Source organism: Triticum dicoccoides, chromosome 1B, assembly GCF_002162155.2.
Source record: "Triticum dicoccoides isolate Atlit2015 ecotype Zavitan chromosome 1B, WEW_v2.0, whole genome shotgun sequence".
Lineage (NCBI taxonomy): Eukaryota > Viridiplantae > Streptophyta > Magnoliopsida > Poales > Poaceae > Triticum > Triticum dicoccoides.
The window spans coordinates 156007330-156031603 of NC_041381.1; the positions used below are offsets into that span (position 1 = coordinate 156007330).

Below are 24274 nucleotides of genomic sequence, written 5' to 3' on the forward strand. Positions count from 1 at the left end.
GGCCGCCGCGCCCGCGAGCGCCGGCCGCCGCCCCGCCGGTCGCCGCCCCGCCGTCCTACTCCGGCGCAGCTCCGCGCCTCCCCGCCGCCTCCTCCGCCTCGACCCGGACCGGATCCGGCGAGATCCGGCCGGAGGAGCCCCGGATCCGCCCTCCTCTCCGTCTCCGGCGAGGAATCCGGCGAGATCCGGCCCTGCCTCGACTTCCGTGCCAAAGTCAACCCCAGATCCGGAGGGTAAAATATCACTAAGTCCTTTTCCTGTCATATAATCATGCCATGTTCATTGCATCGTATCTCTGCATCAGTAGCTCCGTTTCGTGCGTGTAATATGTCAAATTGTTCGCCTCAACGAGTACTTCATTTCATTCCATTGCATCATTTTCATTTGAGTTCATCTTGATGCCCGAAATTCTGTTGGAAGAGTGCATGTTGATGTTAATCTGCTGAAACTGTTATAACTTGCTCTTTTGTCATTTTTGCCATGATTGATGTGTGCATCCTATGAGGTTGAGCTCTACATGTGTTTTGATCTATACTATGTCATCTTTCCATTGGTGCCAACCATGTATTTTTGTGACTTGTGTAGTGAGTGTATCAAGCTTGCTAAGTAGGGTACTTGCTGTTGCTGTTTTGCTAGACAGAGTCTGTTATATTTTGTTGCTATGTAAACATGCTTCTACTAATCATTCTATGCATAATATCGAGATGCTCTATAAACATGTTTTGATCTACATGTCTTGCTCTATCCATTCATGCCACTGGTTGCAATTATAGCCTGCTGGAACATGTTGTTATCTTGCTCTAAAGTTTGCTAAATGATGTTGCTGACAGCCTGTTAACATTAAGTTCACTAGTTCCCATGTGTTTTGCTAGTGTTCCATGCACCCTATGAACTTGCTCTTGCCATTCTTAGCTTCACAAACATGTCTTCTTACTGTTGGTTGCCTTGCCATGCCATTTATTGCTCTGTGGTGAGTGGTTCAAGCTCACCAACATGTCTACTTATTGTTGTTCCTGCCATGTATGAATCTGTAATATAACTTGCCATGTTTACATGGGTGCCATCATATTTTCCATGCTCTTTTGGCTCATGGTCAGTAAGGGACTTTTGATCTATGCTATTAGTAGATTCATGCCATGTCTTTGTTTGCCATGATATGTTCCTGTAACATGTTGTTTGATAGCTCTAAACATTACAACCTTATGTTATTTCTGCTAAAGTCTGAAACTGTTATTATTTGCAATATCTCCATGTCTTTTTGAGCATGTTCTAGTTGTTTCTGGAGATATCTCAGTGTTCATGTTTTGTTGTGCTTTACCTGTACTTCATGCCCATGCCTTTTGTTATTATGTTGGGGTGCTGTAACTTGTTGTTTTGATGCTTGTAAGATGCCTAGTTGCTGTTATGGACAGATTGTTGTTATATCATGTTTGGAGTGTATGTGTTGAACCGTTGCTCCGTTTTGAGTGTGCTCTATATGAAACTTGCTTGTTTTTGCATGTAGTTCCATATTATCATGTTGCATCCTTGTTTTAGTGTGTTTGCTTGATGTTTGTATGCATTTTGCATCGATGCCATGTTTAACTTGTTTTGCTCATATCTTCTAGGCCGTAGCTCCGAATCTAATGAACTTTATATGTAACTTGAGTAGAATTTCATGTAGTTCATCTTGGTGATCTTTAACTTGCTGTTTAACAACTTGAACATAAGGTTTATTCAGTTCTGGACCAATTTCGAAATTTGCATATGAGGACTTACCGAAATTGTTATATGTTGTTCCCGGCCTCATTTAAACTTGCCTTGATGTGTTGTTCTTGTTTGCATCATCTCTTGCCATGAGTAGCTTCATCTAGCTTTCTCATGCATCATGCTTGTTGTGCATCATGCCTTGTCCATGTGTGGTGTGTTTACTATGTTGTGTGCTTCTTCTCGATAGTTGCCGTTTCGTTGCGATCGTGAGGATGCGTTCGTCTATGTGTGGTTTGTCTTCATGGCTTCATCTTCTTCATGGACTCGTTCTTCTTCCTTGCGGGATTTCATGCAAGATGACCGCTACCCTGGATCTCACTACTATCATTGCTATGCTAGTTGCTTCGTTCTATCGTTATGCTGCGTTACCTATCTTTTGCTCATCAAGCCTCCCAAATTGCCATGAACCTCTAACCTTTGACACCATTCCTAGCAAACCGTTGTTTAGCTATGTTACCGCTTTGCTCAGCCCCTCTTATAGCGTTGCTAGTTGCAGGTGAAGTTGAAGATTGCTCCATGGTGGACAGGATTTTTGGTTGGGATATCACAATATCTCTTATTTTATTAATGCATCTATATACTTGGTAAAGGGTGGAGGCTCGGCCTTATGCCTGGTGTTTTGTTCCACTCTTGCCGCCCTAGTTTCCGTCATACCGGTGTTATGTTCCCGGATTTTGCGTCCCTAACGCGGTCGGGTGATTTATGGGACCCCCTGACAGTTCGCTTTGAATAAAACTTGTCCAGCAAGGCCCAACCTTGGTTTTACCATTTGCCTCACCACCACCTACCTTTCCCTTGGGAGTAAATAACCCAAGGGTCATCTTTATTTTAGCCCCCCCCCGGGCCAGTGCTTGTCTAAGTGTTGGTCCGAACCGAGCTGCCTGCGGGGCCACCTCCGGGAAACTCGAAGTCTGGTTTTACTCGTAGCTAGTCTCATCCGGTGTTGCCCTGAGAACGAGATATGTGCAGCTCCTATCGGGATTGTCGGCGCATCGGGCGGCTTTGCTGGTCTTGTTTTACCATTGTCGAAATGTCTTGTAAACCGGGATTCCGAGACTGATCGGGTCTTCCTGGGAGAAGGTCTATTCCTTCGTTGATCGCGAGAGCTTGTCATGGGCTAAGTTGGGACACCCCTGCAGGGTATAAACTTTCGAGAGCCGTGCCCGCGGTTATGTGGCAGATGGGAATTTGTTAATGTCCGGTTGTAGATAACTTGACACCTGATCCGAATTAAAACGCATCAACCGAGTGTGTAGCCGTGATGGTCTCTTCTCGGCGGAGTCCGGGAAGTGAACACGGTTTCTGTGTTATGTTTGATGTAAGTAGGTGTTCAGGATCACCTCTTGATCATTGCTAGCTTCACGACCGTTCCGCTTGCTCTCTTCTCGCTCTTATTTGCGTATGTTAGCCACCATATCATGCTTAGTCGCTGCTGCAACCTCACCACTTCACCCCTTCCTTTCCCATTAAGCTTTGCTAGTCTTGATACCCATGGTAATGGGATTGCTGAGTCCTCGTGGCTCATAGATTACTACAACAACAGTTGCAGGTACAGGTTTTGCGATGATCTTGACGCGAGAGCGATGTTGCTTGTTTTGGAGTTCTTCTTCTGCTTCTTCGATCAGGGGATAGGTTCCAGGTCGGCAACCTGGGCTAGCAGGGTGGATATTGTTTGAGTTTCTGTTTATGTATCATCCGTAGTCGGATGTTGATCTCTTGTATGATGTATTGTTGTATTCGTGTGGCATTGTATGCCTTATGTATGTATCCCTATCTATTATGTAATATTGATGTAATGATATCCACCTTGCAAAAGCGTTTCAATATGCGGGTCTATCCTTAGTGGGACCTTCGAGTTCCTTTTGGATAGGGTCGCATATTGGGCGTGACAGGGGCGCGCCAAGGGGAGTCCTACTCCCACCGGGAGTAGGACTCCCTCCTTCCTTGTTGGAGTAGGAGAAGGGGGGAAAGAGGGGGAAAGGAGGAAGGAAAAGGGGGCTGCACCCCTTGTCCAATTCAGACCAGAGGGGGGCTGCGCGCCTCCTTCCTTTCGGCCTCTCTCCTCTATTCCCGTATGGCCCAATAAGGCCCATATACTCCCCGGCGAATTCCCGTAACTCTCAGGTACTCCGAAAAATACCCGAATCACTCGGAACCTTTTCGATGTCCGAATATAGTCGTCCAATATATCGATCTTTACGTCTCGACCATTTAGAGACTCCTCGTCATGTCACCGATCTCGTCCGGGACTCCGAACTCCTTCGGTACATCAAAACTCATAAACTCATAATAAAATTGTCATCGAAACCTTAAGCGTGCGGACCCTACGGGTTCGAGAACTATGTAGACATGACCGAGACACGTCTCCGGTCAATAACCAATAGCGGAACCTGGATGCTCATATTGGCTCCCACATATTCTACGAAGATCTTTATCGGTCAGACCGCATAACAACATACGTTGTTCCCTTTGTCATCGGTATGTTACTTGCCCGAGATTCGATCGTCGGTATCTCAATACCTAGTTCAATCTAGTTATCGGCAAGTCTCTTTACTCGTTCCGTAATACATCATCCCGCAACTAACTCATTAGTTGCAATGCTTGCAAGGCTTAAGTGATGTGCATTACCGAGAGGGCCCGGAGATACCTCTCCGACAATTGGAGTGACAAATCCTAATCTCAAAATACGCCAACCCAACATGTACCTTTGGAGACACCTGTAGAGCTCCTTTATAATCACCCAGTTACGTTGTGACGTTTGGTAGCACACAAAGTGTTCCTTCGGTAAACGGGAGTTGCATAATCTCATAGTCATAGGAACATGTATAAGTCATGAAGAAAGCAATAGCAACATACTAAACGATCAAGTGCTAAGCTAACGGAATGGGTCAAGTCAATCACATCATTCTCCTAATGATGTGATCCCGTTAATCAAATGACAACTCATGTCTATGGTTAGGAAACACAACCATCTTTGATCAACAAGCTAGTCAAGTAGAGGCATACTAGTGACACTATGTTTGTCTATGTATTCACACATGCATTATGTTTCCGGTTAATACAATTCTAGCATGAATAATAAACATTTATCATGATATAAGAAAATAAATAATAACTTTATTATTGCCTCTAGGGCATATTTCCTTCAGTCTCCCACTTGCACTAGATTCAATAATCTAGTTCACATCGCCATGTGATTTAACACCAATATTCACATCTATATGTGATTAATACCCATAGTTCACATCGTCATGTGATCAACACCCAAAGGGTTTATGAGAGTCAATAATCTAGTTCACATCACTATGTGATTAACACCCAAAGAGTACTAAGGTATGATCATGTTTTGCTCGTGAGAGAAGTTTAATCAACGGGTCTGTCATATTCAGAGCCGTATGTATTTTGCAAATATTCTATGTTTACAATGCTCTGCACGGAGCTACTCTAGCTAATTGCTCCCACTTTTAATATGTATCCAGATTGAGACTTAGAGTCATCTGGATCGGTGTAAAAGCTTGCACCGATGTAACTCTTTACGACGGGCTCTTTTATCACCTCCGTAATCGAGAAATATTTCCTTAGTCCTCACTAAGGATATTCTTGACCGCTGTCCAGTGATCTACTATTAGATCAAAATTGTATTCCTTTGCCAAACTCAGAGCAAGGTATACAATATGTCTGGTTCACAACATAGCATACTTTATAGAACCTATGACTGAGGCATAGGGAATGACTTTTCATTCTCTTTCTATTTTCTGCCATGGTCGGGTCTTGAGTCTTACTCAACTTCACACCTTGCAACACAGGCAAGACCTCCTTCTTTGACTGTTCCATTTTGAACTATTTCAAAAATTTATCAAGGTATGTATTCATTGAAAAATCTTATCAAGCGTCTTGATCTATCTCAATAGATCTTGATGCTCAATATGTAAGTAGCTTTGCCGAGGTCTTTCTTTGAAAAAAACTCCTTTCAAACACTCCTTTATGCTTTGCAGAATAATTCTACATTATTTCTGATCAACAATATGTCATTCACATATACTTATCAGAAATGTTGTAGTGATCCCACTCACTTTCTTGTAAATACAGGCTTCACCGCAAGTCTGTATAAAACTATATGCTTTGATCAACTTATCAAAGCGTATATTCCAACTCCGAGATGCTTGCACCAGTCCATAGATGGATTGTTGGAGCTTGCATATTTTGGTAGCACCTTTAGGATTGACAAAACCTTCTGGTTGCATCATATATAACTCTTCTTTAAGAAAACCATTAAGGAATGCAGTTTTGACATCCATTTGCCAGATTTCATAAGTTGTGGCAATTGCTAACATGATTCGGACAGACTTAAGCATCGCTATAGTTGAGAAAATCTCATTGTAGTCAACACCTTGAACTTGTCAAAAACCTTTTTGCGACAAGTCGAGCTTTGTAGATAGTAACACTACTATCAACATCCGTCTTCCTCTTGAAGATCCATTTATTATTCTGTGGTTTGCCGATCATCGGGCAGGTCCACCAAAGTCCACACTTTGTTCTCATACATGGATCCCATCTCAGATTTCATGGCCCCAAGCCATTTCGCGGAATCTGGGCTCATCATCGCTTCCTCATAGTTCGTAGGTTTATCATGGTCTAGTAACATGACTTCCAGAACAGGATTACCGTACCACTCTGGTGCGGACCGTACTCTGGAAGACCTACGAGGTTCTGTAGTAACTTGATCGGAAGTTTCATGATCATCATCATTAGCTTCCTCACTAATTGGTGTAGGAAACACTAGAACTGATTTCAGTGATGAACTATTTTCCAATTCGGAAGAAGGTACAGTTACCTCATCAAGTTCTACTTTCCTCCCACTCACTTCTTTCGAGAGAAACTCCTTCTCTAGAAAGGATCCATTTTTAGCAACGAATATCTTGCCTTTGGATCTGTGATAGAAGGTGTACCCAACAGTTTCCTTTGGGTATTCTATGAAGACGCACTTCTCCAATTTGGGTTTGAGCTTATCAGGATGACACTTTTTCACATAAGCATCGCAGCCCCAAACTTTAAGAAACAACAACTTGGGTTTCTTGCTAAACCACAGTTCATATGGTGTCGTCTCAACGGATTTAGATGGTGCCCTTTTAACGTGAATGCAGCTCTCTCTAATGCATAACCCCAAAGCAATAGTGGTAAATCAGTAAGAGACATCATAGATCGCACCATATCCAATAAAGTGCGGTTACGACGTTCGAACACACCATAACATTGTGGTGTTCCAGGCGGCGTGAGCTGTGAAACTATTCTACATTGTTTTAATTGAAGACCAAACTCGTAACTCCAATATTCGTCTCCGCGATCAAATCGCAGAAACTTTATTTTGTTGTTACGATCATTTTTTCACTTCACTCCGAAATTCTTTGAACCTTTCAACTATTTCAGACTTATGTTTCATCAAGTAGATATACCCATATCTTCTCAAATCATCTTGTGAAGGTCAGAAAATAACGATACTTGCCACGAGCATCAACACTCATTGGATCGCATACATCGGTATGTATTATTTCCAACAAGTCAGTAGCTCGTTCTATTGTTCTGAAGAACAGAGTTTTAGTCATCTTGCCCAAAAGGCACGGTTCGCAAGCATCAAATGATTCATAACCAAGTGATTCCGAAAATCTATCTTTTGGAGTTTCTTCATGCGCTTTACACCGATATGACCCAAACGGCAGTGCCACAAATAAGTTGCACTATCATTATAAACTTTGCATCTTTTGGCCTCAATATTATGAATATGTGTATCAGTACGATCGAGATCCAACAAACTATTTTCATTGGGTGTATGACCATTTTAAGGTTTTATTCATGTAAACAGAACAACAATTATTCTCTGACTTTAAATGAATAACCGTATTGCAATGAACATGATAAAATCATATTCATGCTCAATGCAAACGCCAAATAACATTTATTTAGGTTTAACACTAATCCCGAAAGTATAGGGAGTGTGCGATGATGATCATATCAATCTTGGAACTACTTCCAACACTCATCGTCACTTCCCTTTCAACTAGTCTCTGTTTATTCTGTAACTCCTATTTCGAGTTACTAATCTTAGCAACCGAACAAGTATCAAATACTCAGGGGCTACTATAAACACTAGTAAGGCACACATCAATAACCTGTATATCAAATATACCCTTGTTCACTTTGCCATCCTTCTTATCCACCAAATATTCAGGGCATTTCCGCTTCCAGTGACCATTTCCTTTGCAGTGTAAGCACTCAGTTTCAGGCTTTGGTCCAGCTTTGGTCTTCTTCACGGGAGTGACAACTTGTTTGCCATTCTACTTGAAGTTTCCCTTTCTTTTCCTTTGCCCTTTTCTTGAAACTAGTGGTCTTGTCAATCATCAACACTTGATGCTCTTTCTTGATTTCTACCTTCGTCGATTTCAACATCATGAAGAGCTCGGGAATCGTTTTCGTCATCCCTTGCATACTATAGTTCATCACGAGGTTCTAGTAACTTAGTGATGGTGACTAGAGAATTCTGTCAATCACTATCTTATCTGGAAGATTAACTCCCACTTGATTCAAGCGATTGAAGTACCCAGACAATCTGAGCACATGCGCACTAGTTGAGCGATTCTCCTCCATCTATTAGCTATAGAACTTGTTGGAGACTTCATATCTCTCAACTCAGGTATTTGCTTGAAATATTAACTTCAATTCCTCGAACATCTCATATGGTCCATGACATTTAAAACGTCTTTGAAGTCCCGATTCTAAGCCGTTTAAGCATGGTGCACTAAACTATCAAGTAATCATCATATTGAGCTAGCTAAACGTTCATAACGTCTGCATCTGCTCCTGCAATAGGTCTGTCACCTAGCGGTGCATCAATGACATAATTCTTCTGTGCAGCAATGAGGATAAACCTCAGATCACAGATCCAATCCGCATCATTGGTACTAACATTTTTCAACACAATTTTCTCTAGGAACATATCAAAATAAACATATGAAAGCAACAACGCGAGCTATTGATCTACAACATAATTTGCAAAATACTACCAGGACTAAGTTCATGATAAATTGTAGTTCAATTAATCATATTACTTAAGAACTCCCACTTAGACAGACATCTCTCTAGTCATCTAAGTGATCACGTGATCCAAATCAACTAAACCATGTCCGATCATCACGTGAGATGGAGTAGTTTCAATGGTGAACATCACTATGTTGATCATATCTACTATATGATTCACGCTCGGCCTTTCGGTCTCCGTGTTCCGAGGCCATATCTGTTATATGCTAGGCTCGTCAAGTTTAACCTGAGTATTCCGCGTGTGCAACTGTTTTGCACCCGTTGTATTTGAACGTAGAGCCTATCACACCCGATCATCACGTGGTGTCTCAGCACGAAGAACTTTCGCAACGGTGCATACTCAGGGAGAACACTTCTTGATAATTTTAGTGAGAGATCATCTTAAAATGCTACCGTCAATCAAAGCAAAATAAGATGTATAACAGATAAACATCATATGCAATCAAAATATGTGACATGATATGGCCATGATCATCTTGCGCCTTTGATCTCCATCTCCAAAGTACTGTCATGATCTCTATTGTCACCGGCACGACACCATGATCTTCATCATCTTGATCTATATCAATGTGTCATCACATGGTCGTCTCGCCAACTATTGCTCTTGCAACTATTGCTATCGCATAGCGATAAAGTAAAGCAATTATTTGGCACTTGCATCTTATGCAACAAAGAGACAACCATAGGGCTTCTGCTTGTTGCCGATAACTTCAACAAAACATGGTCATCTCATACAACAACTTATATCTCATCACGTCTTGACCATATCACATCACAACATGCCCTGCAAAAACAAGTTAGACGTCCTCTACTTTGTTGTTGCAAGTTTTACGTGGCTGCTACGGGCTGAGCAAGAACCGTTCTTACCTACGCATCAAAACCACAACGATAGTTCGTCAAGTTAGTGTTGTTTTAACCTTCGCAAGGACCGGGCGTAGCCACACTCGGTTCAACTAAAGTTGGAGAAACTGACACCCGCTAGTCACCTGTGTGCAAAGCACGGAGGTAAAACCAGTCTCGCGTAAGCGTACGCGTAATGTCGGTCTGGGCCGCTTCATCCAACAATACCGCTGAACCAAAGTATGACATGCTGGTAAGCAGTATGACTTGTATCGCCCACAACTCACTTGTGTTCTACTCGTGCATATAACATCAACGCATAAAACCTAGGCTCGGAAGCCACTGTTGGGGAACGTAGTAATTTCAAAAGATTTCCTACGCACACGCAAGATCATGATGATGCATAGCAACGAGAGGGGAGAGTGTTGTCCACGTACGCTCGTAGACCGTAAGCGGAAGCGTTATGACAACGTGGTTGATGTAGTCGTACGTCTTCACGATCCGACCGATCCAAGTACCGAACGTACGGCACCTCCGAGTTCAGCACACGTTCAGCTCGATGACGATCCCTGGACTCCGATCCAGCAAAGTGTCGGGGATGAGTTCCGTCAGCACGACGGCGTGGTGACAATGATGATGTTCTACCGACACAGGGCTTCGCCTAAGCACCACAATGATATGACCGAGGTGGAATATGATGGAGGGGGGCACCACACACGGCTAAGGAACGATCACGAAGATCAACTTGTGTGTCTAGAGGTGCCCCCTGCCCCCGTATATAAAGGAGCAAGGGGGAGGGGCGGCCGGCCTAGGAGGGGGCACGCCAAGGGGAGTCCTACTCCCACCGGGAGTAGGACTCCCTTCTTCCTTGTTGGACTAGGAGAAGGGGGGAAAGAGGGGGAGAGGAGGAAGGAAAAGGGGGCTGCACCCCTTGTCCAATTCGGACTAGAGGGGGGCTGCGCGCCTCCTTCCTTTCGGCCTCTCTCCTCTATTCCCATATGGCCCAATAAGGCCCATATACTCCCCGGCGAATTCCCGTAACTCTCCGGTACTCCGAAAAATATCCGAATCACTCGGAACCTTTCCGATGTCCGAATATAGTCGTCCAATATATCGATCTTTACGTCTCGACCATTTACAGACTCCTCGTCATGTCCCCGATCTCGTCCGGGACTCCGAACTCCTTCGGTACATCAAAACTCATAAACTCATAATAAAACTGTCATCGAAACCTTAAGCGTGCGGACCCTACGGGTTCGAGAACTATGTAGACATGACCGAGACACGTCTCCGGTCAATAACCAATAGCGAAACCTAGATGCTCATATTGGCTCCCACATATTCTACGAAGATCTTTATCGGTCAGACCGCATAACAACATACGTTGTTCCCTTTGTCATCGGTATGTTACTTGCCCGAGATTCGATCGTCGGTATCTCAATACCTAGTTCAATCTCGTTACCGGCAAGTCTCTTTACTCGTTCCGTAATACATCATCCCGCAACTAACTTATTAGTTGCAATGCTTGCACGACTTAAGTGATGTGCATTACCGAGAGGGCCCAGAGATACCTCTCCGACAATTGGAGTGACAAATCCTAATCTCGAAATACGCCAACCCAACATGTACCTTTGGAGACACCTGTAGAGCTCCTTTATAATCACTCAGTTACGTTGTGACGTTTGGTAGCACACAAAGTGTTCCTCCGGTAAACGGGAGTTGCATAATCTCATAGTCATAGGAACATGTATAATCATGAAGAAAGCAATAGCAACATACTAAACGATCAAGTGCTAAGCTAACGGAATGGGTCAAGTCAATCACATCATTCTCCTAATGATGTGATCCCGTTAATCAAATGACAACTCATGTCTATGGTTAGGAAACACAACCATCTTTGATCAACAAGCTAGTCAAGTAGAGGCATACTAGTGACACTATGTTTGTCTATGTATTCACACATGTATTATGTTTCCGGTTAATACAATTCTAGCATGAATAATAAACATTTATCATGATATAAGGAAATAAATAATAACTTTATTATTGCCGCTAGGGCATATTTCCTTCATCCGTCCCTTCAACATCGATAAATCTGAGTGGCCGAGCTCTAGCCCGCGGCAGCCCCGCAAGCGTCACCTCACCAGGCCCTCAGTGCCCTCACCACACTCTCGGAGCAACCAATGGCCTGCAATCGAAATGGCAACCCGTGCTTTTCTCATGTTGGTTTACAGGAACTTCCTGAGGCCTCAAATGGGATGCATCATGATCTCTCTCTCTCTCTCTCTCTCTCTCTCTCTCTCTCTCTCTCTCTTGCCCGCGCGATCCGCTTGCGCGTTAAAGGGGGGGCTCCTGAGCATCACGACTCAGGAGCTCTTACTGGCTCTCCAGCCCTCACCCCCTTGCCTTGTCCATGGCATCGCGACCTGGCATACCAGCGGCGGCTGAGCTTGCTCAAGGGCTGGGACCTGAGGACGTAGAGCACTAAGGCCTGAGGACGTAGAGCACTAAGGAGTGCGTAAGGAAGAGAAGGGAAGCTCGCGAGGGCCTGACCCAGTTGCATCCCAGTTGCCGATGTCCAAATCCGGCGGAACGACTCCATGCTTTCGAGATAAGTCTCGCCCCTGGAACAGCTAATTAATGCGACACAAAACCTCCACTTGATGAGGCTCTGTAACGGCAACATTGCCTTCCTTTCTCATCTTTTGATGGCTGCTTGCGCGCTAAAGGGGACCTCCTGAGCATCGCGCCTCAGGGGCTCTTACTAGACGTCGGGCCGCTCACCTCCTGGCCTTGACCACGGCATCGTGACCTGGCATACCAGCGACGGCTGAAGCCTGCCTGGGGACCGGGACCTATCAGCGTAGAGCACCAGGTCGTCGCGAGGTTATAAAGGGGAGCCAAGCCGGAACAGGACATGCATTTGCACCGCTTACTAATAAGGATAATATCAACAAAAGACACCGCGGCCCCTTTACAAGCCCCCACGGGGTGTTTCCTCGATTCCTCGCAGGGAACAAAAGACGCGAATCGTAAGGAGCCCTAACTACATGTGCCTCCATGGTTGACGCCATCATCAACAATGGGCCACGGAAGGCCGGGGCCAACCCCATCCAGATCAGCCGCGCCGGCGTCCAGATGCAGCTGCCTTGCTCCGAGCACGACGCGAGCTCGGGGGCACGTAGCTGTCATCACTTGTCTCCAGAGTCACGAGGAGCTCGGGAGAGTCGCTGGACTCCCAAGCATCACCGCTGCTGCCAGAGGAGCCGCTGGGGAAGCGGGTGGCAGGCGTAGCCCTTGCCACATCGATATCCTGGTTGCCTCCTCTGGGACAGCACTCCAGCCGGCGGCCGTCTGCGTCGAAGACCTTGAAGAAAATCAAGGAGGTGCCATCGTATTCGAAATGAATCACGAGGGAACCCCCTGTTTGACAGACCCGGGCGATCTTGCCCCAGCCTCAGGTCATGTAGACCTTGCCCGGAGCGATGACTTCAACCTCCTCTCCGGTCGCTGGTGTACCACAGTCGTCGTGTTGCAGCCAGAGCTCGAGAGGCCCCCTCGGCGGCATCTCGAAGGCGAAGGAGGGAGGAAGGCGGATCCAGGTTCTCGGAGGCATCGCGGTGTGGAGCACGAGCTCGCAAGAGGAGTCCGCGGCATGGACCCCAGGAGCAACGGCGCGCACCGCCATGGCTCGTTGACCCCGCCTGCGGCGCGGATGGCGTCGCTCGTCGTCCCTTTCTCCAGGGTCCCCGGCCCGGGCGTACAAGGATAGCGGGAACCCAGGAGGTGGCCGCTCGCACCAAGGCCTCGTCATCTCCGGCCTTGCAAACTCGTCGCGGCGGCACGGGACCAGACGTTTCTTCGGAGGGAGCGGATCAGGCCCCTCTCGGGGGGCCTTTCCTTTCTCTTCGGCCGAGAACTGGCGGATAGGTGCCATTGGCGTCGAGAGCAGAGGAGGAGCAAGGGAGAAGAAGCAGGCGGAGCTAGAAGAGATGGACAACGGGGGCTCATGCCTCTCCGTACTTATAATCCAGAGGAGGCCAACCGTCTGCCTCCATGATCATAGGTAATGATGACCCATTTTGCATGCAGTAGGGACTCGTCAAATCGAGCAGTTTCTGAGGCAGCATGGGGAAGCGGAGACGCCCACGTCTAATCAACCGCCACGCGGTGGCCAAGGCCACAGGCTGTTGGGGCCCGTGGCACTCCGCACTTGCCCTTTGGCTTTGCTGCTAAGCCAAGTCCGAGCACGCCTTGGGCCCGGGGGCTACTGTTGGCATTCTGGGAACGGGGGTCCCTAGACTTGCCTGCCTGCGACCTGCAGCGTGGCTCAGCAGTGGCCCAGTACGGCCCGTCTTCATCAACCCAAGTTCCAGACCCTCGCGAGGGGCCAAGCCTCGTGGGGCGGACGACACAAGGCTTCCTCAGGGGCGGCCTCACCAGGCAGGCTCGCGAGGAGGCGGAGAGATCAAGGCAAGGAGTACCTCGCGAGGTGCTCGTGACGCAAGCCATGACGATCAAGACCAGGCGGACGCCAGCCTGTGTAGCATCCTCGTTTCCTCTTTGGTGCAAAGGGGGCAAGCGCAGGCGCGGAGTACCGAGGAATCAGGCAAAGGTTTCCATATCGGTGCAACGAGACCAAGACCAACAGAGCGGCAGGATGGAGGTCACCGTGGAGCCCAAGACGGCGTCATCGCCAGTGCCTTTGGCAGTGGAAGACCACCTTTAGTCAGCATAGCTTGTACTAGCTGTCCCCCTTCAAAATGGTCGTTGTTGGCTCCCTTCCCGCTCAATATTTGGGAAGAGGACCAGGGCCTCTATATATAAAGATAGCCACCACAGTAGGAGGGGATCGAATCCTTCCCAAGTAGAACACCGCACCAGCTCAAGAACACCCCTCGCGAGACTGTTCTTCCTCTGTACTGTTCATCATCAGCCCAAGAGGTAATCCACCACACCACACACTGGATTAGGGTATTACACCATAACGGTGGCCCGAACAGTATAAACCTCGTGTCCCTTGTGTTGTTCATCGTGCTAGCTAGATTCGCGGCGAGGTTTTGGGGCGTGGATCGGTAGGGAGAGGATCTTCGTGCGCACCCCAGAGTTCGAACCTTAAGGGTTTTGCCGGAACCCGATATCCGACAGATACATTGTATACACCATGTCAGCTCAGCCACCATCATGTGAAAAAACACTTCCGTGTTGACCATATGAATACCAACTAGTAGTTCTCTGGTCCATTCCAACTATTGTATCATCCAATTTTTTTTCAAAAAGGGGATAGCCTCGACCTCTGCATCATACAATGCAGACAACCATTACCATAAAGTAAGTCCAAGTCATCAATATGAAAAGGTTTATGGCAAAACACAACCATAAGGGTTGGAAACAAGACTGCATAACTCACCCTACATAATCTGTTATTGGTACGCCAACCAAACTGGTTGAACAAACTCGTGCAATCGTTCTTGAATCATCTAGTGCATTCAGCTATTGTGTGGCAATAAAATAAAGGTAGGCCAGGCTGTCTTTTACCATGATAGACGCTGGCGGTGCAAGACTACTCTCTTCTAATAGCATCCTTGAGTCGTTGAATCATTGAAAAGGATTGGTATAAGTACAAAGTATGTTTGGTTTATTTCAATATCTCATGTGAACCATAATTCCTAAAAGATCTAACAAACATTGAGCTATGTTTGAAGGATGAGTACAGCGTTGGAATGCCAAGATCACCCAACTTGTGCTATGTTATCATGTATAAACTACTGAACTTTCATAGTTTGCGCATGAACCCGCCGCCCACCAATGCAACAACTTGCATGATTCCAAAAGTATGTGTGCCACTTCACACGATTCTGGCCTAGTCTAGGTGCAACATAGTTATTCTCTCATTTGGTGATACCATTAGGTTTTGCTGGATGAATCAGATGAAAGATTTGCCCAAGAACAACAAAATCCCATGTTCTAGAGTTGGGATTAATTAGTTAGAGTTGGTCTATTTAGTTCATCTACTGGTTAGGATAAAGGTTAGAATAAAATGTGTTGATTTGTAGTGACACCATATAGTGAACGAATCAATGCTTTCTCTTGAATACATTGCGGGGTCCTACATAGTGTCCTTACATTAGCTAGTTCATTCATGGCAATGGTGTGTGGGGTTGAAATTCAAGTAGAGTCAAGCTAGCTTGGCTCGACTCGTTAGACCTCGTTAAGATAGCGAGTTAGCTCAGCTCAACTTGTTATCATAAGGAGCTCAGTTTCGAACTCGGCTCGACTCATGTAGCTCATGAGCTAGCTTGTTTAACTCGTTATAAACGTCAATAACAGAAAAATACCTTTTATTCACAAACCACAACAATCATCAATTTACACTAAAGACATACTTGGTGCACTCCACAAATGACAATAATCAACAACAATATTGATATTTATCTCACACCTCTTCTGGTTAACGAGCTTAATGGGCTTGTTAAGTAGCTCCTTAGCTCGGCTTGCTAAACTCTTTGTGTTAACAAGCTCAGATTGAAACCTGACTCGACTCATTACTCATCGAGTTCGAGCCGAGCCGAGTCACGAGCTACTCGTTTAGTTTGCGAGTTTCAAGTTAAAATTCCAGCCCTAATGGTGTGCACTAGCACAATAGGTAATACATAAGTTTTGTGACGCTGGTTCCGACTACATTCCTAATGTCCCTTTCCGTAGTTCCTTGCTACTGACAGTAGGCTCACGATTTACTATCTTTGCCATTTAATTCTATTTTTTTAATTTAACACATAAGCAATTAGTTCTTCAATAACATGGGAGCAACCAACAAAGTCCATCCAGGGTTTCGAAGGATACATTGAAGGAAGAGGTCTATACGCCGAACGGCAGATGGTGGTGGGCTCAAGATCTGTAGCGCTCGGAAAAGTCTTCAATTTCGGGGCCCTGTACGTTCTCACGGGCTGCACATCCGTCACACTATCAACGGCTGACATGTTGGCGACCCTAAACAGGCAACCACCGTCCCAATCCTAGAGCATCAAGGCTGCCTCGCCGTTCATAAAAATCTATCTTATTTATTTGGCTTACTCCAGTATCTCACGAAGACATGACACTTGTAAGATCTATGCCAAACATTTCTCGCTACATAGATCTCCTTGAACAGTAATATTTGATAAACCAAAAGTAGTCTGCGCCTTGAGTATTGAACTACCGATAGGACGGCAGGGCATGTTGGTATATATAGCTGCCCGCCTGCACCATTTGTATGGAGTCACAAGTATAGTTGGTGCTGTCATGCAACCTTGGTGCTAGCTAAGCCAACTCTTTGAGAAGAGGAACAAAACCTGTGATTGCTTCACGTGATTCTACTTCTATCCGAGGCATAGTGTGCCTGTTTCCTTTCGAGCACTGCTATACAGCCGATATTTTTAGACGACATGCAGACGACGTTTTCCATCTTGCCTGTACTTTTGTCCCTAAAGCATCTGACTGTGCACATTATTTATCGGCTGCACGTCGGCCACACAGTGTCGTGTGCACATCCATTCCGTTTCCTTTCAAAGGTCTATGTACCCAACGGACTGGACCACCGGTCCCTACTCGTAGCCACATTCGGACTGCGTCCTCAGTTCCTCGTGAAAGAAAATGCAAGTGAAAGAGAATTGTAGGTTTATTTTCCTAAAGCGGTGGACTGCGTCCTCGGTTCCTCGATGCATTCCCGAGTGGTATAGTCTTTGGTTCGGGAGACAACCTTAAGGCCTTGTTCGGTTGATAGGGAATTCAGGGGAAGGGCATGGATTGAGGGGGATTAAATCTCTTACAAGTTTAAAGTCCCCTCAAATCCTCTCCAATCCCTTTGAGAAGGGGTGTAACCAAACAAGGACTTGTAGGTTCCAGCCGAGAAGACCAGGAAAAGATAAGTTAAAGAATGTCATGTAGGAGTATCTCGGAAGCTAGATCACTTCCTGGTAAACAAGTTAATACCGCCTAAACAAAAACGGATGGAGTTATCAGCTTCGTTACCGATTAGGTACCAATGAGAACATCAAGATGAATGAGTTATCAGTGAGTGTTTTCATGTGATCACCACTTCACCATAATAACTACTCCCCTCGTTTCTATTTTCTTCACATATTAGCTTTGTCTTAGGTCAAACCTTGTTTATACAAAAAAACATCCACAATACCAAGTCAATATCATTAGATTCATCATTCAATATATTTTCATACATAATTTTTTTATTGTGAAAGTTTAGATTTTTTCAACGAACTTGGTCAAACTTTATAAAGTTTGACTTAGGTCAAAGCTAATATCTGGAGTAAGAGTATTGAGAGGAGGATCAAGGCAGCCATTAGAAACTGGCTAACATAACTCATGAGAAGCGTGACCAACATGCATGCAAACAAAGGTTTAAAGCAACCGAGACACATATAAACACCCTACAACTTACAGATTTTAATCACAACCGAGCTAGAACTCGAGGATGGGCATAAAACAGGCATCGGCTGTAGCACACCATACATTTACACTGCTATGGTATCAACTCTTCGATACGGGCACAAACCGCCCGTGGGCACCGTCTTTCAGCCACCTCGTCGAGCGGGTCTGCTTCACACGGTCCAAGAAAAGTCGGTGCCTGCATGCAGATCAACAAACAACGGGGCATCGGTCTATCTATCAAGGGAAAATTCAAGTTTAAATTATTTGAAACAAGCCTAGCATCAGGGTTTCGTCACAAACCTCTCGTAATCGAGCTTCTGGGTGACTATACCGTTGAGCAGAAGCTCCGCATCGAAAACATCAACACCTGCAGGTTCATCTTTACATAAGCTGGCAGTCCAGATTCTGATTCTGGACGACAAAATACGGAGCAGAGTGAGATATACGATATAACTAATCATAACCTTTCTCGACGAGTGGAGCGCATGTTTCGTAGTCCTCTTCACATGAGATGGCCAGTAGGTCATCTGGTGCTTCCTTTTCCTTCCTTATGGACCTACCCATCCTCTCCAATGGCTGCACAAAATCCACAAAGTTAAAGGACAGAACTGCATCTTTCTGCAAATCAAGAACTTTGTGGCAAGCAGCAGGATGCATGATTATGAGAAGTTAAGATCCCACAGCAAATATGGGAGTATGGTACAAAAAAGAGTAAAAAAACAAGTTCGTAAAAAAAAGAGTACCTAAACAAGTATAAATATTCTGCAGTTTTCTGGAACTTAATGAACCCTATAACCAGAGTACCTGAATGGGTAAAAATAATGTGCAGTTTTGTGTAACTTCATGAATCCTAAAACCAGAGTACCTAACTAAGTAAAAATAATCTTCCTTTGTACGAAAAGATTAATCAAACATTTGGCCTGATAGCCAGCTAATACTTTTTGACGGCTTTATTCACGAACAGAATAGGCTTATTGGTTTCACACATGACATTACCATACAGACTGCAAAATTGACACTAGCAAATGGTTCCAAGCAGATCATATACATCTGATTCTAGATATCATCCAGCCAATGTAAACATGCCATTTAAGCACAAACAACATTAAGTATTTTTCAAAAAGAATATATGGCAATAACCTGCCCAGAAGATGCGGAAACCAAGCTAGTCACCACCTCTCGACTTGGCTTCACATTTTGTGTCACAAACACTCTTTTCCCCTGCATTTTTTTAATAAATATAATTAGAAACCGATCTAGGAAAGACTGAGACAAAAGAAAATTATACATTTCACTTACCAACAGCAGAGGACTCTTGCAAGCTGAGGCCAGTGATATAGGCATGCTGAAACCCATCTCCTTTTCCTTTTTGGCATCCCTCAGAACATACTTCTTATCGTTTACAAAACAGCCTGCTGCTCCACAACTTTCAAGCCACATTGATGTCACTACCAGTTTGCCACGTGTAACTGCCTCAAGCATATTCTTTGTGCGGTAAAAACCATCCGCCACAAAATGTGTTGCATCTTCAACGGAAGGTGCTTCATGGGCTCCTAAGCGTGCCAAGATCTACAACATAGCGTTACAATTATCCTCATTTCAAATAATTAATGACTAAAATGTACCTACACAGAAATATAGTAGTTACCTTCTTCTGACGCTTGATCACATCCTCATCCAAATGATGGCTGAAAATAATACTGCAACTGGTCATATCTTTTCTTCTAGAATCCTTTCGGTATCGACTTGGTAGAGCATTTTCAGGATCTAACTCCAGCAGCTCTTTGGCAACAGAGGGTTTCAACAAGCTCCTCTTTGAAGCTTTTGATGGATTTAGAGGACTGAAAGTAGGTGACAATTTGTTTACCGCTTTAGATGGTGTTTTCAGGGCACTATTCGGAACTGGAGAGTTACATTTTGGTGAGTTGCTTGCATCCTTAACACCGGATGGTTTCTTTTGTCTCCGATCAGAGCTACTAAAACGAGAAGTTTTGCTGTTAACTCCCGATGAAGAATCAAGTACAGGAGAAGCAGCTGATGATTGTGTGATAATACTAGACAGCAAAGAAGTTGATCTGCAATCGGAGCGCTCCCTCCTTGCATACGTTAGCAGTTCTGAACTGCTAATAAAAATCCGTCTTTTCTTGGATGGCCTTGTCACTTCTGGTTGTACATCATGACCTGTAGCAGCCTCGGTAACTGCAGGAGCCTTTGCCTGTACCACTGCAGTAGGTGTTCTTCTCTGTTTGGGGTGAGATGAGGGCTCTCTGCGGAAGACATGAGTTGTTGGTTCATCTCTTAATGGTTCAAGGTTCTGAGCAACATTTGCACTAGTATGCTGTATGCTTGCATCAGTACTTTGCTGAAGACCCTGAGCATTATTTGCACATGTATTCTTTGTGTTTTCTTTCAACACAGAATCCGAATCATATTCTGCGGTTCTCTCATTAAGCACCGGTCTCTCAAGTCCATGTTCACTATGATTATTTCTTACTTCTCCAACAGTGGCCTTCTTCAAGTTCTTATTAGAACATAACTCAGGAGACTCATAGAGGTTATTTCTACCAGTGTTCCTTGTTCGATGAGCAATAGGCGTACTGTCATACTTATTTCCATCAACTATCTTCGTAACTTTATTCTTCTGTGGTACTGCCTTTGCCTGCTTATGTTTCGTCTTTGTTGCATGTTCTTCTAAATTTTGTCGCGTTTCTATTCCTTCCTGTCCTTTCTGAGGCTTGTGGTTCATCTCAGTTACTTTTATTCTTTTAGAACGTGTCGTGACACCTTCCCGGACGCTGCTGGTTCTCTTTCTAGGAGGGCCACTCTTTGGGTTACCATTTTCAACTTTAGATCGAACTCTCAGATCTCTCTTCACTGGAGGTTCAACTTCGGCTGACAAGTTTTCAGCAGGGGAACTTTGTGCCAGTGCTTCTATAGCTTCGACAGCCATTTGAGTATCCTGACCAACATCATGAAAATCAACACTTGCCTTTACCTGCTGTCTTTCAATAGGTTTGGCAGTTGATAGATGATCATCCAAGTCTTTCAAAAGGTTTTTCTTACTCCTTTTTCCAGAAGCCCTCTTACTCTTCACCTCACTTTTCAGTAGTCTCGAATCCGATGAAGGTAAAGTTTCATTGTTCCCACAAAGTTTGGACTTCGTTCTCTTTTTGCATCCCTCTATTATTTTATTGTCAGGAGGTATAATTTTTGTTGAGCACTTCTTTGGCCTGGGAATTTTCGATTTCCCTCTGCCTGCTGATTGGTGCAACAAGATATCCTTGTTTTTCCTGAAAAAATCACCTCCGCCATCATCCTCACGACTATCCACCCACGCAAAGACTTCTGCCTTTCCACTAGAACTTCTAAGGCGGTCAACCTTCTCGGCCAATAGTAAAGTTCCCATCTTAATTGAAACAGGTGGCTTTGCTTTTTCTAACTTTTTTGGCGTTTGTTCTTGAGACGATATACCACCATTAATTGAGATCAACCCCTCCACAAAGTCCAAGGCATTTGCTTGAGATAGCTCACCAGGCTCCTGTGACCCGAGATAGCTTAGTCCAGCAAAACACCTGCCCTTGATTTCATTCTGTTCACTCGTTGGGTCAGCAAAAAGCTTCTTTGCTGTTGAGCACCTGCCTTTGCTTTTACTACCATCTTTTTCATGGCTCTGTACATAACCAAAAGACCCGTCATCAATCCCACGACCTGGGCAATCACCAAAGGACACATTACACGAGGTAGAGTTGTGTACAATTTCCGTCCGGAGAAATGTTCCATTGGTCGAAGCATGCCTTTTCCCTTGTTTCAAACTTTTGACTGTGGCAAGATCACATGTTCGTCACAGGAGAGCACATTAGACAAAAAAAAAAGCTTCAGTTTAAGCTACAATTTTAGTAAGGAAACTAAGGTTAAGGCACGAACAAAAATGCTCATTATGTTCTAATTCAGGAAAATATATTTGACAACCCAGGGATATCTTGGGTATCAGATTTGTGTAACATCAAGGCATCTGTATTGAACTAAAAACAACAAAATACACTAATGATTTACAAGCCTTCATTCACAATATAAGGACCAACCTGGACTTAGGATGCTTTCCACAGAACATCACATATGTATAACACAAGAACCTATAGGCCTAGAATTTTGCAATATGGAAATTTTCTGGACGAAAAGCCAGAGAAACCCATATTCAAGTAGATCCAATTACCACATTACTTTGTGTGTCCAAAAACATTCATGTGTACTCAAGAAATGATGTGCCTAATTCCTGTACTTAAATTACCCTTGGTGAAGCTAGAACTATTAGATACAAGTATAAGCAAGATCTCTGGCGAGTAAGGTTAAACCAATGAAAGTGTGCAATTCTTTATCATGTGAAACTCTATGTATTAAGATTTTTTTTACTAATGACAATAATTTGTCGTGTTACTTCTCTTGCAGCAACAAAGAGCAATCACTGGTATAACCGCAAGAGACCTAAAGCTTAATAACCTCTTTGCCAGGAGTAACAAACATAGGAACAAAATCGTAATGGGACCAAGGTCGTGTTAGGAGACCACATTTTCTAACCGAGTCAGGGCACAGTTTGCAACCAAATGTATGACTGCTGACTTTACACATCTATTCAAGGATAACCACTGAAAACCATAGGACACAAACTTTAATGGAATCTTACATTAAAAAGAGACAAGTGGAGCTACATGACTAGAAAGGCATAGTTAACAGTGATAACTAACCTGTGCCACCCTCTTCTTCCGTGGAAGCATCAGAATCAACCGAATCCTCGGCATAATCCTTGACATATGGCACACCCTCATCATCACTTTGCACTTGAGTGCCCTGGCTCAACTCGTCATCACCATCATCACCCATCTCTTTATCCGAGTCTTCCACCAACTGGGTCATCCCACGTTGATCGGCAGCCTCATCATCGCTGCTATCATTTACCCTCTCCTCTTCCTGACATTCCTCGATCAACTGGGTCGTCCCTCGTTCAACAGCAGCCTCATCATCGCTGCTATCATTTACTCTGTCCTCTTCCTGACATTCCTCGACCATCTGGGTCTCGCCACTCCCACCATCCTCAACCTCGCATTCTTCAATCAACTGGGTCTTATCCCCATCACCAGCTTCATCCTCCGTGCTGCCACCATCTTCCTCCTCCTCTACCGCCTGCGTCTGCCTAGCGACACCACCGGCATCATCCTCCGAGTCCTCCACCACCTGCGTGTCATCAGACATCCTCTCCTCCCCCTCCCCCTCAAATTCATCATCAACCGGCTCGGTCTCGTCGTCCTCGTCCAGCGGCTGCGTCTCGCCATACAGCACGTCGTTGTCATCCTCCCCGCCCCCGCTCTGCGTCGTATCGCCGGAGCTAACTGGAGACCCTAATCTCAGACCGTTGTCATCCTCCTCGCCCCCGCTCTGCGTCGTGGCGCCAGAGCTAACTGGAGACCCTATTGGCAGCCGCCGCAAACAAAAGGTCAGCACATTCACACCAACCGCTCACGAAAAAGAACAGAACCAGGAGACTCACCCAACGGCGGCGTCCCTCCGTCGTCCACGACCTGGGTCTCCCCGCCGTCCATGGCGACACAGCCACGAATCTGCGCACACACACACACCTCACCAATCAGCACCAACCCTAAACTCTCATCCGTTTAATAACACCATAATAATAAGGAGTATAAAAGATAAAGGGGGGACACACATTTGGGGGAAAAGAACAGATGGAACAATAAAAAAACACAACCGCCGTACCAGGGGGTTCGCCGGAGATCTGCGGGGGCGTGGCCGGGGCCCGACTGCACGAGCGGCGGCGCCTCCTCCGCGATGGTTCGTGGAGGTGGCGCGGGGGGCGAGGAGGAAGCGGACGGGGGATCCGGCGACAAAAAATGCGGGCTTTTTTCCTCTTCCCGGAGGAGTCGGGGGCGGAGTCGGAGTGGGGTTTAGGCGCCGCTTCTGTCTCTCTCTCTCCTGTGGGAGGGAAACAGAGCCGGGAGAACTGCCGAAACTCGCGCCCGCTGGGGCCACGGAAGGGATCGAGGCCGTTCGTTCTCGAAGCAACGGTCAGATCGTGCTCGCGGTCTCTGGCGGGGGGTGGGTGGAGACTGCCAAATGGTTCGGGGACTTAACTGAAAAAAGCGAAACCCTTCCCCCA

General features: G+C 45.3%; 1 protein-coding gene across 2 annotated transcripts; it reads right to left on the bottom strand.

The window, feature by feature from the left end:
* Positions 1–18007: 18007 nt before the first annotated feature.
* On the bottom strand, positions 18008–24087 carry LOC119324906 (mediator of DNA damage checkpoint protein 1-like). 2 transcript variants are annotated; one of them, XM_037598681.1, is made up of 10 exons: positions 23875–24087; positions 23651–23720; positions 22851–23570; positions 21863–21927; positions 19757–21778; positions 19408–19677; positions 19249–19329; positions 18573–18684; positions 18409–18475; positions 18008–18304 (listed from the first exon to the last, which is right to left on the bottom strand). In XM_037598681.1, the coding sequence occupies exons 2-10, from the start codon at positions 23700–23702 to the stop codon at positions 18208–18210; spliced, it is 3486 nt and encodes a 1161-aa protein (XP_037454578.1). In that variant the 5' UTR covers positions 23703–23720; positions 23875–24087; the 3' UTR covers positions 18008–18207. The 2 variants fall into 2 exon arrangements, with proteins under 2 accessions (XP_037454578.1, XP_037454572.1); XM_037598675.1 differs by having other exon boundaries at positions 19757–21927.
* Positions 24088–24274: the final 187 nt, after the last annotated feature.

Excerpts from the sequence above, each read along its gene's own strand:
- LOC119324906 (XM_037598675.1), bottom strand. The coding sequence starts at position 23,702 with ATGGACGGCGGGGAGACCCAGGTCGTGGACGACGGAGGGACGCCGCCG. Across the intron at positions 19,330-19,407 it reads GCAAGAGTCCTCTGCTGTTG|GGGAAAAGAGTGTTTGTGAC; the intron begins GTAAGTGAAATG and ends AAAAAAATGCAG. Across the intron at positions 18,685-19,248 it reads TTTCCGCATCTTCTGGGCAG|CCATTGGAGAGGATGGGTAG; the intron begins GTTATTGCCATA and ends GATTTTGTGCAG.